This window comes from Brienomyrus brachyistius, chromosome 8 (genome assembly GCF_023856365.1).
Source record: "Brienomyrus brachyistius isolate T26 chromosome 8, BBRACH_0.4, whole genome shotgun sequence".
In the NCBI taxonomy this organism is placed as follows: domain Eukaryota; kingdom Metazoa; phylum Chordata; class Actinopteri; order Osteoglossiformes; family Mormyridae; genus Brienomyrus; species Brienomyrus brachyistius.
Genome location: NC_064540.1, coordinates 24,130,505 through 24,144,745, shown reverse-complemented (window position 1 = coordinate 24,144,745; position 14,241 = coordinate 24,130,505). Strand labels below are relative to the sequence as shown.

Here is a 14,241-nt window from a genome sequence, read left to right as displayed (position 1 = left end):
ATGACATAATGTAAGAATGTGATTTTTACTGGCATTTGCCACCTGCATTTTGCTAAGTTACAGTCAACATCATCATGGTAGATTGACCACTCAGTGTCTCCCTACAGACATTGATGCTCTCTGCGGGTGCCCTCTGACCAGTGTCTTTTGTGGCACTGCTACATGACAATGGCAGGTGTAGCTTTGGACAGTGTGTCAATGGGAGGCTGTGGGAGGGGTCACCTCCCCCCCTCCAAACAGCTGAGGATTCTCTACAGACATGAGCACTACGTGACACAGGATAGCCTTGAAATAGCACAACCGTCATCAAGACAATACCCATCCACCCAGGCACCCTAACCCTGACTTGCCTTTGTCACTGGGCCAGGCAGCATTTGTCTTAATAACATTTACACATAATGTTCACACAATTAGTAATGGAGATTTGATAGATACAAAATTAATTTAACAGGTTAAGTGCAGCACTAGTTACTCACTTTCAGAAACAGGGAGGACAGGCACCCTCCAGACCTTCCATACCTACATGGCCATGTTTGTATTCAAAACCATTCCTCAATGGTTGACCAGCAACAGTTCTATCTTCTGAGACACAGCAGCTCATTCAAATATGACGACGGCGTGTCAACAGACACAGTGAACAACACAACACTCTACAGCACTTGGCAGCAAGAATCTGAGAAAAGCAGGCAAATTTCTGCATCCCAGGCCAACAACTTTAGCAATAGTGTAGATGCACAGATAAGGGCATCCCTGTACTATCTATAGCTGATATTTGGGAGATTCCTATATGCCCATACCTCCAGTCCAGGTCAACACCCTACATTCCCCAGTCCCAGTCCAGCCAAATCCATTTGTTCTTTTGTCTTAGTTCCTCATCTAATTATATCTGTGCGTAAGTGGGTGGGATGTCATTCCAACAATAAAGGCCGTGACAGGCAGCACCCGAGGCCTTTGTCCTGCGTCTGCCCCTCTGGAGTTTGTGTCCAACAGAGAGCGAAGCTGAACCAAAAGCCATGGATGATGTGTATAAAGCAGCGGTGAGTGGAGATGGGGGCCACTCCGACATGGGCATGGGGGAGGGGGGGAGATATGTATCATATGATTAGAGAATGTAAGTGTAGTACATTGGGAAATTGTGTCTAGGACTATATATTTACATTGTACATATTTAGCAGATGCTTTTGTCCAAAGCAATTTACGCATGAGGTGAATAGCACAAACATACGTACAGTGAAGGAGTAGACCAGGCATAAGTGTAGCTGGGCTTCTTACAGCTTCAATAAAATGCAAAAAGAAAAAAAACGGTATAGCGGTAAGAGCTGTAAAAGTCAGCATTTGCATGGTAGAAGGACTCCATGTTGGGTTATAATGGTGTCCCCACAGCTGTGTCCTGATACCACTGCAGTACTCTGAGCTCCTAATGAACGAGGGCAGAGTTACAGCTGAGCTACAAGCCATCTACCACCGGTCGGCGTGACCGATGGATTCTCATGCATTCCATTTTCATGAGACCTCTACAAAAATCTACTTTTTCTCATAAACTGTTCAAGTCAAATCCGAAATGAAGAGTCAAATTATATTATACTATATTCTGTCCTGCGTTTTCCTCGCTCTCCTCAGATAAGATTATAACTGTATTTTGGTAAGATGAAATTTGGTAAATTAAGCAGGACTGGTTTTCAGGATTTGCCAAGCATAATAAGTGTCCTTGTGTCGTAAGCTAGTGTCAGCTAGCTGATTTACAACCAGCAGAGATTACCCAACAAAGCTGTTCACAGTTCCATCCAGGGAAGAAACACTAACAGAGCAACAAGGAGAACAATATTGTTAGTTCAATGATATCGTCCTATCAGAAGGCTTTGTGTGTCCTTATGTGGCGTTACTTCCATCCTAGTGAAAAGTAAAGCAGGATTAATGCAGGATTGTTAGAAACAGCTGTCAGTTTAGCCCCCAGAGCAATGTGACTAAACCAGCAGGGAGAAACCTGACCCCCGGTTCAAGATGGACCAAAAAACTCCATGAACTCAATGCTGGGCTGGACTCCAGCGAAGAAACTATTTAGTTTCCATGCAGGGAAACTATCTCAGGCTTTAAGACTGAGCTCCCCAATGACAGGGATCTGCGGTATGGAATCTACGTTGTGTTGAATATAGCTCATAGACATCAGAATTATAATTTCACCAGCACAAAAAATGAAGAGCATGTGGGGGGGGGGGGGGTGTATGTGGCTGTACCTGTGATCGGAAGGCAGCCGTTCAAATCCCAGGGTCAATAGACAGAATTTACCACTGGGCCTCTAAGCAAGGTCCTTAACCCCGATTGTGCTTTGCTTTGGATAAATGTGCCTAATAAATAAATAAAATGTAATGTTTCCATGTAGTGGTTTATAGTTATATTATGGATATATGTACAGCCTCAGATTCACTTTCCATATTTTTGCTATTAATGAACTGGAATTTCAGCTGAATACTAAAAACATTTGCAAAATTTATAAGGAAAAACGAATTTCACTAAAACTTCCTTTATTTGTTCCTTGTTCATTGCCAACAGGTTGAGAACTTAACAGAAGAGCAGAAAAATGGTAAGCAATTGTTTATTCTATGCTTAAGTTAAAAAAAAATGCAGTCACACTGGAACCCAGGAATAAATATGTAAGGTCTTGTTGCTCATTTTTACCACCCTTAAGAGTTCAAGGCTGCCTTCGACATCTTCGTCCAGGATGCGGAGGACGGCTGCATCAGCACCAAGGAGCTGGGGAAGGTCATGCGCATGCTGGGCCAGAACCCAACTGCTGAGGAGCTGCAGGAGATGATCGATGAAGTAGATGAAGATGGTAGGTAGCATGCTATATTACCTTTTTATAAAGGGCTGTTATTAGCAATACTGACTTTCTTCACATGTGTAAGACCTAACATGCTCAGTGCTACAGATGGAGGAAAACCAAGCCTGAGTTTGTGTATTCCCTGTCAGGAAGCGGGACAGTAGACTTTGATGAGTTCCTGGTGATGATGGTACGCTGCATGAAAGAGGAGAGCAAAGGAAAATCGGAGGAGGAGCTGGCCGAACTCTTCCGCATGTTTGACAAGTAAGTCCATCAGTCGGTATAATCACCACCCCAAAAGGTACAGTTGAAGATTGCATTTCCTATTTGACAGAAATGGAGATGGCTACATTGACCTGGAAGAGCTAAAGAATATGCTGGAAGCAACCGGTGAACCAATCACAGAGGATGATATAGAAGAGCTAATGAAGGATGGGGACAAAAACAATGATGGAAAAATTGATTATGATGGTGAGTGTGGCCCAAGTCATCAATGAAACACAACACACACAAAGATGAGAAATCCACACACAAACAGCTGTTCACTGGAGATATGTTTTGGCACATATGAAGCACCTTTAGCTTAAGCGACATTGACTTATGTTCAAAACAAACCCTAGAACCACATTAACTTATACAGAAAACTAGCAAACATTTGTAAATTCACAAGCTGCAAAATGTAATCTAATTCATTTTTAATCTGCAGAGTTCTTGGAATTCATGAAGGGAGTTGAGTAGATCCCCACTACAGTGGACCTCAAGACTCATATTCAGAAACTCAAGATTAAAATAGCCCAATATTTTCCCTTGCCCTGACCAAAGACAGCCAAGCATCAAAGTTTGACTGTTCACATCCTACATTTCCCCTTGGATAGTCAAGCCTGTGTAAAGAAACCCAAACCTTTATTAAAAAAAAAGGAAAACACCCACTTATAAATACAATGGGGGGAGGGGGGGGGGGGTTATAGGGTGCCTTCCTAGTATAAGTAAACACTTTTGCATACTAGTTATTTACTAGTGATGGCCAAATGAAGCTTCGTGAACCATGTGCTGTATTTTCTGATGCCACTAGATGGTGCTCTATTCATAAATGGAGACAAAAAAAAAAAAAAAAAAACACACAAAGGGTTCATGAAGCTTCTTTTGCCCATCAATGTTATTTATGTGTAACCCCACTCTTACTAGTAGAGTTTATAATATAAATTTTTGCCTTTTGAAGGAAAAGCTGTCCCCGAATTCATTATTTAAATCCCACTCCAAAGTACAGACTGAAGCTGACCTCCACATGCACCTGCTTCCATTACATGAAACAGACAAGTCATTCATGAAATTGGTTTATTGTTCCTTATGCCATGAGCACAGCAGAAGGGGAAAAACAAGCCAAGCTTCATATCAAAAGGTACCATGCATTTAAGTGCTTGTGATGTTTCTTGTTCCACTTGTAGACCTTCGGCTCAGGCAATGTTCACCAAGACCATGGAATGTTCTGAGACAATGCATTGAAACATCTTTGGCATAAAGGGCTGGGGAACCTCCTCTGCAGCATACATTACTGAGGCTGTCAAAGTCAGGCACCCCCACCCAGATTTTACAGTCACCTCAATTCTTTAAGCTAGCTTTGCTCAGACTTGCAATTTAGATGAATGTCCCATTTAATGTAATAAGGACAGAAATGCAGCAACTACAAAGGACACCCCTAAAATGACTGGCCCTAGCACTGAACACATGGATATACCGACACCAGAGCAGGACAGAGTCAGAGGTTCCATTACTTCAGTTGGCAAAGGTCATTCTGACTGCAGCCACAATGGCCTTGGCACCAATGCCATAGAGATCCAGTAGCTCCTGGGGCTTCCCACTTCGGGGTACTTCTGTAACTGCTAGGCACTGCACAGTGATGCCAGGCTCTCCAGCTACCGCAAAACGCACAGCTTCACCCAGGCCACCTGAGGAGAATAGACATGAGAAACCACGCAGCAATACAAACTCAGCACCTTGGCTCTGGGGCTCACCTTCTCTATAGTGATCCTCCACAGTGAGTACTTTCCCATCTGTGGCCCGAGCACTGGACACAATGGTATCAGCATCCAATGGCTTGATGGTAAACGGGTCAATAACCCTGACATTCATACCTAAAATAGATTAGATCCTGTTTATTAAACAATGCTAGTCTAGGCGATACCCTGCTATACATGCAAGAACTGTGCCATTACCCTCACTGGCTAGGAGATCAGCTGCAGCCAGAGCCTCATGCAGTGTCACACCAGCACCAATGATTGTTACTTTGTCACTGTCAGACTGGCGCACCACCTAGACAAAAATTAGGTTAAAAAACAGTGTTAAGAGGACACTAACCAACAGAATGTTCTCACCTACCTTGGCATATCCCACTTGAAACTTCTCCTCTGGTGGGTAGATCACAGGAGTGTCTGGCCGACTGGTCCTGATGAAGCAAATTCCCTAAGAGGATGGCAGCATATTAAGGATCTTGCTGGTAGATGGATTCATGTCTCATGACAAGATCCTTGGAGTTTCCATGTCTCACCTTTTTATTAGCAGCCAGCTCCACAGACCTCTCCGTGGAGACTGCATCACAGGGGTAGAAGATTGTACAGGTAGGAATAGCTCTGAACATGGCCAGGTCCTCCAGGGCCATCTGGGAGGGTCCATCTTCACCTGAAAACAGGTAGAGGTTCCAATCTAAAAGTCACGTCTGGAAATCCCAGACACTTGACAGACTAAACCCCAAATTACTGAGGGTGGAATAAATGGATGTTCAGTTTAATAAAGTAAATACCAGATCCTAAGCTATTTGACCTTAGGGTTCAGTATTTCTTCACTAGGTTGTTCTGATGCCAACAATCTTACAGCCCCTCATTCTTGATGGGTTGAACCTGGAGTTTCCCAGGCAGCACAGGAAACAAGGTAGTGGTACACTACGCCAAGTGGGATGCCAGTCTACTGCAGGGCACACATGATACTTGAGTATCTGGATGAAAACCATGCGTGTGAAATCCTCTCCCTGTCTCACAAGCAAGATTAAACCTCTAGGGATGAGGAATTTAAGGCAAGTGTTACCCAATAGAGGTACTGTAATTACCATCTGCAACCACTTATTCACACTATAGTTTTGCCAAACTCATCCCACCCACACATACAGAAGTCCATTTCTTCATCCCATTCATACTGTTGAAAAGTACAATGGGGAAAGAATGATTCCTGGTTCATAGGATGTAGTGGGTTGCTTGAGGACCTACCAATGGAAACCCCACAATGGGAGCCAACCAAGTTGATGTTCGACTGGGAGATGGCCGCCATGCGGATCTGATCATAGGCACGGGACAGGAAGGCACCGAAGGTGCTGGCAAATGGCACACAGCGATTCCGCGTGGCACAGCCAACAGCCACACTAACCTGAGGTGGAGATTAGCATAGTTGTAGCCTAATGAATGAAACAGATTTTGCCTTCCAAGTGTCCGCAGAACAGTTTGGACATTAGGCCTCACCATATTTTGCTCTGCAATGAAGCACTCAATGTAGCGTTCTGGGTAGGTTTTCTTGAAGGTCTCTGCAAAGGTGGAGTTCTTTGTGTCGCCATCCAGAGCTACAATGCGCTGGCACACCTGCCCCAACTTTGCAAGAGCAACACCATAAGCACGTCTTGTTGCCACCTACAGAAACAGAACAGCAAGTTCTTGGACTCTCCCCAGCAAGCTTTCAATGTTGCATTTTGTTACATGATTTAGAGTTCCAACAGTGCTTGGACAAGTAATTCCATAGAGTAGCAACACTGACCTCATTTGGATAAGTGACAAGCCACATCCACTCACCTTATCACCAAGTGAGAATGCAGGGGGTGAGGGCAAGCTGATGTGACCACTCTCCAAAGCAGCAGCATCCTCTTTAGGCAACAATGGACAGGGGGGTTTGTCCGTCTTGATCAACCCCCGAAGTTCTGATAGGAAGCCATCTACAATGTCCTTTGGGAGGGGCTTGCCATGCCAGTTATCCTCATTCTCAATGCCTGATTAAAAGAGAACAAAGTAGGACCTACAATCACTGTGTTAGCTCAAAGGAATCCCTTAAAAGCTAGCAAGGGGAGAACTCCAGGATATTCCACTTGAAGCAGGACCACTGAACAAATTCACAAGATGTTTCAGAAATCTAGGCTAGCGTTTCCCCAAACCAGTCCATGTTTTTGCCTTTTCCTAGCTTACATTCGGAAAAATGGACTGTCTGCAGGTACCTCAAGGACCGGAGTGGGAGATATTTACGCCATTTTATGGTACCCGAGGTCTTCATCTCTTTTAAAAACAGACATTGACCCAGTTTTCAGTAGGGGGTTCCCATACCTTTCAGGCCTTTGCCTTTGAAAGTTCTGGCAATGATAGCAGTTGGTCTCTCCTTCACATGCTGGGCCTGCAACAGCACCTGGCAGAGCTCTGGGATGTTGTGGCCATCCACTACATATGTGTTCCAGCTGTGGAGATACACAGGGGCTGAATAACCACAGCGAGGCCAGACACTACCCCCATTCATGGGGATGTGCAAGTCATTAACAGGCAAACAAATGCTCTACAGTTTATGAACTCATCCAAACTTTATGGTCACTGCTGTCCACTAATGGAAGTTTGATCCACATACCCAAAGGCTTCACAGCGCTTGAGGTAAATATCCGTATCATGCTGCAGTGGTGTAGCTTCACTCTGTCCTAGACGATTCACATCCACAATGGCCACTAGGTTGTCCAGGCAGTAGTGGGATGCAAAGGCCATGGCCTCCCACACTGCACCCTCTGAGCACTCGCCATCGCCAAGTAGACAGTACACACGGTAGCTGAAAGGGGACATTGGGAGAGAGGCAAGAGCAAATGCAGTTAATGAACGGCAAGGAGTGACTATCGGTAATGTTTCACCACTTAAACCTTGTGCAAACTGATGGCTAAAATGCAACAAATGAGAAGCAATTCACGTGCAGCTTAAAATGATCTAGAACAGTATTTCTCAACCTAGTCCTCATGTGGACCCATGGCTGGTCCACATTTTTTGCTCTCTCCCAACTCCCAACCTAGACTGCACTGTCTGGGGGTCCCCAAGGACTGAGTTGGGAAACGGTGATCTAGAAGATTCTAAAAGGCAACAGGTTGTGATGACGTTTGGGACCAGAGTGTGAGATTATATTCTGTCAGTCAAAACAGGTATATCAATACCTGTAGAGAATCAAGCCATTCTGATTACCAGAGAGTCTAATACTTAATCAAAACACTTAAATCAATTTAAAAATAAGCATCTCAGTTAGGGCTGAAATACCTGGACTTGTCAAAATATTTCCCAGTGTAAGCCATTCCACATGCAGCACCCAAACCCTGACCCAAGGAACCAGTCGCTACGTCAACAAATGGCAGCCTCTATAGAGCAGAGAAGAAATGCAGTCAAACAGCATCCCCTTCCATTGCTGGAGGGGGGTCATAGCAGCGTGATGCATGGCAAAGCAGAGGGTCTTACTGGTGTTGGGTGGCCCTCCAGCTCACAGTCGATCTTGCGCAGATCACAGAGCTTCGACTCCTTCAGAAATCCAGCTTCTACCCAAGCAGCATAGAGGACAGGTGCAGCATGACCCTGGATCGGGGGGGGGGGGGGGGGGGGGGGGGGGGTTGTGAAGTAACTTCAGGTACAGAGTTTACTGCAGTTCTGCCAATATTTGGTTCACTTGCTAAACTTGCAAACAAATATGCTTAAATTAAATGCAAGAGTAATGGCTGATAGCAGATCAATAAAGCTCAGTCAGGTACAAATTGCACACATCAGTAGAAGACAAGGGATAAGGAAACAATACAACCTAACAGCAGTAGCCCACCTTGGACATGACAAAGCGGTCATTGCAAGGACTGCATGGGTCCTGCGTCTTGTAGCGCATCGTGTGGAAGAAAAGCACAGACATTATCTCTGCGGCACTGCAACATGAGGTGGGGTGTCTGGAGTAGGAAGCAGAATCAGAACTTACTGGGTGTCAGGGTGGTGCAACTGCATTGAACTAAGACAATCACAAGTACATTACGGCCCTCCATCAGAGGTTGCAGCACAAGCAAATGAGTATTGTTTCAAATGAATAGCATGACAACATTCAACAGGGAAAGATTCTGACATGAACAAAGTAAGGATTTACATTTTCACACCATGCTTTAAAATTGTCAGATGCAAGTAATTAACTCAACTGATGTAGTCAGATCAGTTAGGGATTCTTGTTCACTTTTTCCAAACTTTGAGGTAGGGACAAGATCAATGGGTGAGTATTAATACGGCAGCCATGAGGTCAGCACGTATCCACGTGGTTTTTAATTGGCGTCACGCAAATATGCTTTTCAGTGTATTGGTCTAGGACAATCAAACCCAATCGGCAAGAGTACGGTAATACTTGTAGATTACTCCGGGCGTACCGGTCGGTCCCACAGAACTCCATTATACCAGAAGGTAACGCACATTAATTGGCAGGCGGAGAGCTCATTGGAATAAATTAATGCGATTTAAGAAACACAATGCTAAATTTATAACGCAGTCCTGCCGCGTTTAACATACGCCAGGGGGATTTGGGTAAATTTATATCGGCTTTTGTAGCATTATCACACCTAAGATGTATTTCGGCAGTAAACGAGTTAACAACATGTACAGCAATTAAATTTAAATCGACAAAATCGTCACAGTAAGTTAAAAAAAAAGTCTGAGCTCACTGTGTGAATAAATGCGGACTTTTTGCGGAAATACGAGGGAATTACATAAATTTAAGGGAAAGAAATTTACCCAGAGTTGGAGGCGCATGTCGCGTTGATGGAGTGAATCCTCAGTTTGTTGGCCACATCTTGAAGAGCCTGCAAGACTGCATCAGACGGCTTCTCGTAGCTCGCCATCTCGTCCAAAGCTTCTCTCTGCCTTCACCAGAAGATGAATGCATTCATTGATCCGCAGGTTTTAAACTAAGATACTCATATAGCCCAGCCCACGTTTCCTCCCACAGGGCACATGGTCCGGGTCTGCATTGTTCCGTCCCTCCCCCGAGCAATGCAAACGCTGGAAACTTCACTTATCCATTTTTAATTTGTGGAATTATGTATATTATTTTCACATGATATTTCACAATTATCAGCTTTTACACTGTAACATCCAAGCAATAATTTCCTGATATATTTTTTTATAAAAATATGTAATGTCATATCTTCCTATTACATTATGATGATCCAGCGGCTTAATCAAGGATAATGGATTATGAACACAGATGAATGAATGAATGAATGAATGTTGCATTTATATAGTGCTTTTTTACAACACCCAAAGTGCTTTACGGAAGCAAATTCCACTTTAACTACCACCACTGTGTAGCCCCCATCTGGATGATACGGCAGCCATTCTGCACCAGTATGCTCACCACACAGCAGCTAAGATGGTGAAGGCACAGGAGAGAATTCACATTTTTACAGCACACTGTCCCCATTACTGCACTGGGGCATTGGGATCCACACAGATTACAGGATGAGCTTCTCCGTTGGCCACACCAACACCTCTTCCACTGTTCTATATATAATTTTATATCTTCCAGATATAATAAAAGCCGGGCCGGCATGGTGGTGCAGTGGTTGCCTCACACCTCTGGGACCCGGGTTCGAGTCTCCGCCTGGGTCACATGTGTGTGGAGTTTGCATGTTCTCCCCATGTCGTCATGGGGTTTCCTCCGGGTACTCCGGTTTCCCCCCACAGTCCAACAACATGCTGAGGCTAATTGGAGTTACTAAATTGCCCATAGGAGTACATGTGTGAGTGAATGGTGTGTGAGTGTGCCCTGCGATGGATGAACCATCATGCAATGAAATGTCCTTTTCTTTAAAAGACCATTGTATTTGGAAGACAGTAATGATCATAACAGGGTTGGAAACTTCGGTCAGCTGGCTGGAGTGAGATTGCCAATTCAAGACAAGTCTGCACACACATGCACACATATTTACATGTATGTGACAGTTTTATTACCTTGCAAATAGTCTGTATGTTTTGCAAACTACCCCAACGCTATTGACGAAGCTAATTTTAGGTTCATAATGGAACAAGATGGATTTGCCATAAGAATTATTGCATGAATATGAGTCAAAGTGTGAATGTTACTCCAGATGCATGACAGTTGGCAGCCCTGATTATAATAATGTGCACTGATTTTTTTTTCTAGTTTAGAAGAGAAAAACTAGGTTCTTAGTCACTTTAATGGAACCAATGGAAATATGATAAACCAACCACACTGATTTCAGTGACGTGGACAGAGCTTAGTAACAAGCTGAAACTGAACTTAAGGACTGATTCCTGCAGGCTTCAAGAGATGTGAAAAGAATATCACGACTTAAATCACATCCCTTGCAGATGTGTCTAATCTTGTTCCAAGACATCATCTTCTTCAAATTCCTAAAAGGGAAAAATGATCTGTTTAGATGACTCCCCCTGTTTGTCTCTCATAAAAATAACATACACATACATGCTGCATCAGCAGTCCCCTGGACCCCCACCCCACCCCCCCCCCCCACTGCAGATGAAAATCTGACCCTGAACACAGCCTGGCCCTCCTCCCTCTCGTCTGCTGTGACAGGCTTCTTGTCCAACCTCTCCAGCAGGGGCAGCCTGGCCAGCAAATGCAGACGATAATCCTCGGCCTCAGCCAGGGGGTTCTCAGACAGAACTAGCGTCTGCAAGGTACCTGATACACTTGTCAGGGAGTGAAGAGCTTTCTGGGAGGACACCAGGTTACCCCTGGTGAGAAAGACCATCACCAATTAGCATCATCTCCAGTGAAGGTGTAACCAGAAGCTGGCTGGGCTCTCCACCCAGTACCAAGGACAGCCACGGTTTCACTGGTGCTACCTGATGTTCAAGTACTGTAGAGCCTTCATGTTGGCGCTGATGCCATCCAGGATCTCCAACTGGTTGTCCCGCAGGTGCAGGGTGGTAAGTCGCTCCAGATGGTCCAGTCCCTTCAGCTGCTTAATGCGGTTCTGAGCCTACGCTGGCCGTAGAAGAGAGGTCGAATGATTAGCAGGAATGTTTTGTTTTGCTACTGATATTATAGCAAGTAGACCCTGAATTGTGAGAGAGCTCTACCAGGTGGAGTCTGCACAGGTAAAATACAGGTTAAGAACACAGTCCAGCTTTAGCAGATGCTGGGGGATTTGGGTTACATTATATCAGTGGTTCGGAACTAAAGAAGCAGATGTTTTTTTTTTTATTGACTGCCAAACAAGGCTCTCTGGAGTCTGCGCAGATAGGCCCTCTGGTGTGAGAAGACTGTACCAAGTAGAGTCTGCGCAGATTTGGCAGCTGGATGCCATCGGTCGTCTCCAGCTGATTCCCTCTCAGTTCTAGAGTCACTAAGTTTGCCAGTTTGTCACATTGCAGACCTGACATTCGCTGAATGCTGTTACCTGAGGAGAGACGTTCTTTCAGTGTAAAGTGGCAAGAGTTGTGACAGATTGACCCCAAAAGTTTACTGTCAAAACTGATAACTACCCAGACTGAATCTGTCTGATACTGACCAATCAGATTGAGGCTTTCTAGGGCCGGACCTTTGAGGCCCTCAGGGCTATGGATACGATTGGTTGCCATACTGAGGCATTGTAAATAGGCCAGCTGGTTCATAGGCTGGTCGGCCAAACTCTCCACCCAATTTCCATCCACTTTCAGCCAGAGAAGCTGCGTAAGTGCTGCCAGTGGAGACAAGTCTGACAGACAATTGGATGAGATGTCCAGGAACCGCAGGTGGACAAAGTTGCTAAGCAGAGCGATGTCTGTCAGTCTCCTGGCAACAGAAAAAGGAGTGGGGTATTCAGGGCTGGGTTGCATATTTCGTCGCTAGAAAGCTTCCCAGTTATACAATACCAGTCAAAACTTTGGACACACCAAGCCGCCTACAAAGGAGAGTGCTAGTGTCACATGATATGACATGGGCCACCTGACCTAAACACAGTGGAGATGGTTTGGGAAGAGTTTGACCAGAGAGTGAAGGAAAAGCAGCCAATGAGTTCTCACTATATGTGGAAACTGTTTTTGGGCAGCTAGGGAAGCATCATAGGAGGCCACCTCATGAAACTGCTGTAGACTTCTTCAACGGCCCGGTGGTGGGATCACTCTGCCGATCATAGGATTTGAAGACCCATCCCATATAGTTGGCCTCCAAGAAATAAAATTTTTTGGCCAGTGCATAATTCTATATATGTTATTTTATAATATTGATGTCTGTAATTATTCTAAAATATAGAGAATAGTACAAATAAACCTTTTTATGGATAGGTCTGTCCATACCTTTGACTGGTACTGTATCCATGCCGAGATGTAAACAGGGGCAGGAGACAAAACACAGGGTTTGAGATGCTACAGCAGTAAAGCTGGTCTGCTTAAGCCCTTATAGGTGAGTGCTGTAAGCATGTCACAGTCCCGAATGATGAGAGGAGCAGATGGGACACTTACCTGTCTCTCAAATCCATTTTGACAAAAGCGTGAGCCAGACCGTTCCCAATCTTACATAACATTGACAGACAATGAACGATCATCTCCTGGGAGACTGGGCAGGCAACAATCTGTGTATTGAGAGGGAGACAGGTGCTATGGACACTGACCACAAACACTGCATGGGACGTTTTTATAGAAATAAACCAGAATGCACTGAAACTATCAGAGAAACAACCAAATCTTTGTTTATCATACATGAAACTAGCCTTTAAACGAGAAAAACCGGACACTGAAAGTAAGCAAACCACACAGAGAACATGATTAACTGAACATGATGTGATTTTTAAGAAAGTTTGACACGTTGGACCCAACAACACACTGTAATTAATGTGAGCTCACCACGTGAGCTGTACCTGGTCTTCTGGTTCGAACACGGCATCCTCTCCTTCGTGCTCCTCCTCATCTTCCTCCTTGGTGTCCTCCTCCTCCTCTACTTCCTCTGATTCTCCAAAGCTGAGCTCCTCTTCTTCAATGTCTGACATTTCTTTCACTTTTGTAGTTTGCTACATTAAGGAGAAAAACAACATGTGTTTGGTCTGTGTGCTCACTTCATTTTGCTGATCTGTTTATTGTATTTTCAGCTACATAGTTAATGAAGTAACATTATTGCAGAATACGTGCCTGGTGATCTGAACTTCTGGAAACCCGTAATAACGTAGCTATGGAAACGACGCCAACGACCTTAGATGATTAGCACTGGGGTTAGCCAGTAGATTCAGAGGGAGATTACGACATTCAGCTCGTTAGGGAAGTACCATACATGACTGACGTCGGGGGTAGCCAATAGTTTCAGCGGGAGAGGATGCGTCGTTTGTAGGTGAAATGCAAAGCGTAGTTCTATTGAGTTGGTTCGTGCTATAAGATTCATTCATATTCGGTCACATATCA

At 44.5% G+C, this 14,241-nt stretch overlaps 3 protein-coding genes across 5 annotated transcripts; 1 reads left to right on the top strand and 2 right to left on the bottom strand.

The window, feature by feature from the left end:
- The first annotated feature begins 900 nt into the window (after positions 1 to 900).
- tnnc1b (troponin C type 1b (slow)) lies at positions 901 to 3,946 on the top strand. Its single transcript, XM_049024071.1, has 6 exons — positions 901 to 1,037; positions 2,551 to 2,581; positions 2,687 to 2,833; positions 2,971 to 3,085; positions 3,156 to 3,292; positions 3,528 to 3,946. The coding sequence occupies exons 1-6, from the start codon at positions 1,014 to 1,016 to the stop codon at positions 3,557 to 3,559; spliced, it is 486 nt and encodes a 161-aa protein (XP_048880028.1). The 5' UTR covers positions 901 to 1,013; the 3' UTR covers positions 3,560 to 3,946.
- On the bottom strand, positions 3,920 to 9,794 carry tktb (transketolase b). Its single transcript, XM_049024061.1, has 14 exons — positions 9,619 to 9,794; positions 8,678 to 8,795; positions 8,326 to 8,439; positions 8,131 to 8,228; positions 7,466 to 7,657; positions 7,174 to 7,301; positions 6,652 to 6,845; positions 6,328 to 6,492; positions 6,079 to 6,235; positions 5,367 to 5,497; positions 5,198 to 5,281; positions 5,035 to 5,131; positions 4,834 to 4,953; positions 3,920 to 4,767 (listed from the first exon to the last, which is right to left on the bottom strand). Exons 1-14 carry the CDS (start codon positions 9,723 to 9,725, stop codon positions 4,595 to 4,597), a joined length of 1,878 nt encoding a protein of 625 aa, XP_048880018.1. The 5' UTR covers positions 9,726 to 9,794; the 3' UTR covers positions 3,920 to 4,594.
- Positions 9,795 to 9,922: 128 nt separating this feature from the next.
- On the bottom strand, positions 9,923 to 14,051 carry lrrc23 (leucine rich repeat containing 23). 3 transcript variants are annotated; one of them, XM_049024066.1, is made up of 8 exons: positions 13,975 to 14,051; positions 13,707 to 13,856; positions 13,312 to 13,421; positions 12,381 to 12,643; positions 12,139 to 12,269; positions 11,713 to 11,849; positions 11,397 to 11,601; positions 9,923 to 11,259 (listed from the first exon to the last, which is right to left on the bottom strand). In XM_049024066.1, exons 2-8 carry the CDS (start codon positions 13,833 to 13,835, stop codon positions 11,224 to 11,226), a joined length of 1,011 nt encoding a protein of 336 aa, XP_048880023.1. In that variant the 5' UTR covers positions 13,836 to 13,856; positions 13,975 to 14,051; the 3' UTR covers positions 9,923 to 11,223. The 3 variants fall into 3 exon arrangements, with proteins under 3 accessions (XP_048880023.1, XP_048880022.1, XP_048880024.1); XM_049024065.1 differs by lacking the exon at positions 13,975 to 14,051 and having other exon boundaries at positions 13,707 to 13,959; XM_049024067.1 differs by lacking the exon at positions 13,975 to 14,051 and having other exon boundaries at positions 13,693 to 13,831.
- Between the last annotated feature and the right edge of the window lie 190 nt (positions 14,052 to 14,241).

Bases quoted from the DNA above. Each gene is read 5' to 3' on its own strand.
- lrrc23 (XM_049024066.1), bottom strand. From the start codon at position 13,835: ATGTCAGACATTGAAGAAGAGGAGCTCAGCTTTGGAGAATCAGAGGAA. The intron at 12,270-12,380 runs GTCAGTATCAGA...GTCTCTCCTCAG, and splicing joins AGAAAGCCTCAATCTGATTG to GTAACAGCATTCAGCGAATG. The intron at 11,602-11,712 runs GTAGCACCAGTG...CTTTCTCACCAG, and splicing joins CTACAGTACTTGAACATCAG to GGGTAACCTGGTGTCCTCCC.
- tnnc1b (XM_049024071.1), top strand. From the start codon at position 1,014: ATGGATGATGTGTATAAAGCAGCG. The intron at 2,582-2,686 runs GTAAGCAATTGT...ACCACCCTTAAG, and splicing joins AACAGAAGAGCAGAAAAATG to AGTTCAAGGCTGCCTTCGAC. The intron at 3,293-3,527 runs GTGAGTGTGGCC...TTTAATCTGCAG, and splicing joins TGGAAAAATTGATTATGATG to AGTTCTTGGAATTCATGAAG.
- tktb (XM_049024061.1), bottom strand. From the start codon at position 9,725: ATGGCGAGCTACGAGAAGCCGTCTGATGCAGTCTTGCAGGCTCTTCAA. The intron at 7,658-8,130 runs GTATTTCAGCCC...GTCCCCTTTCAG, and splicing joins AAATATTTTGACAAGTCCAG to CTACCGTGTGTACTGTCTAC. The intron at 5,282-5,366 runs GTGAGACATGGA...CCATCCTCTTAG, and splicing joins AGCTGGCTGCTAATAAAAAG to GGAATTTGCTTCATCAGGAC.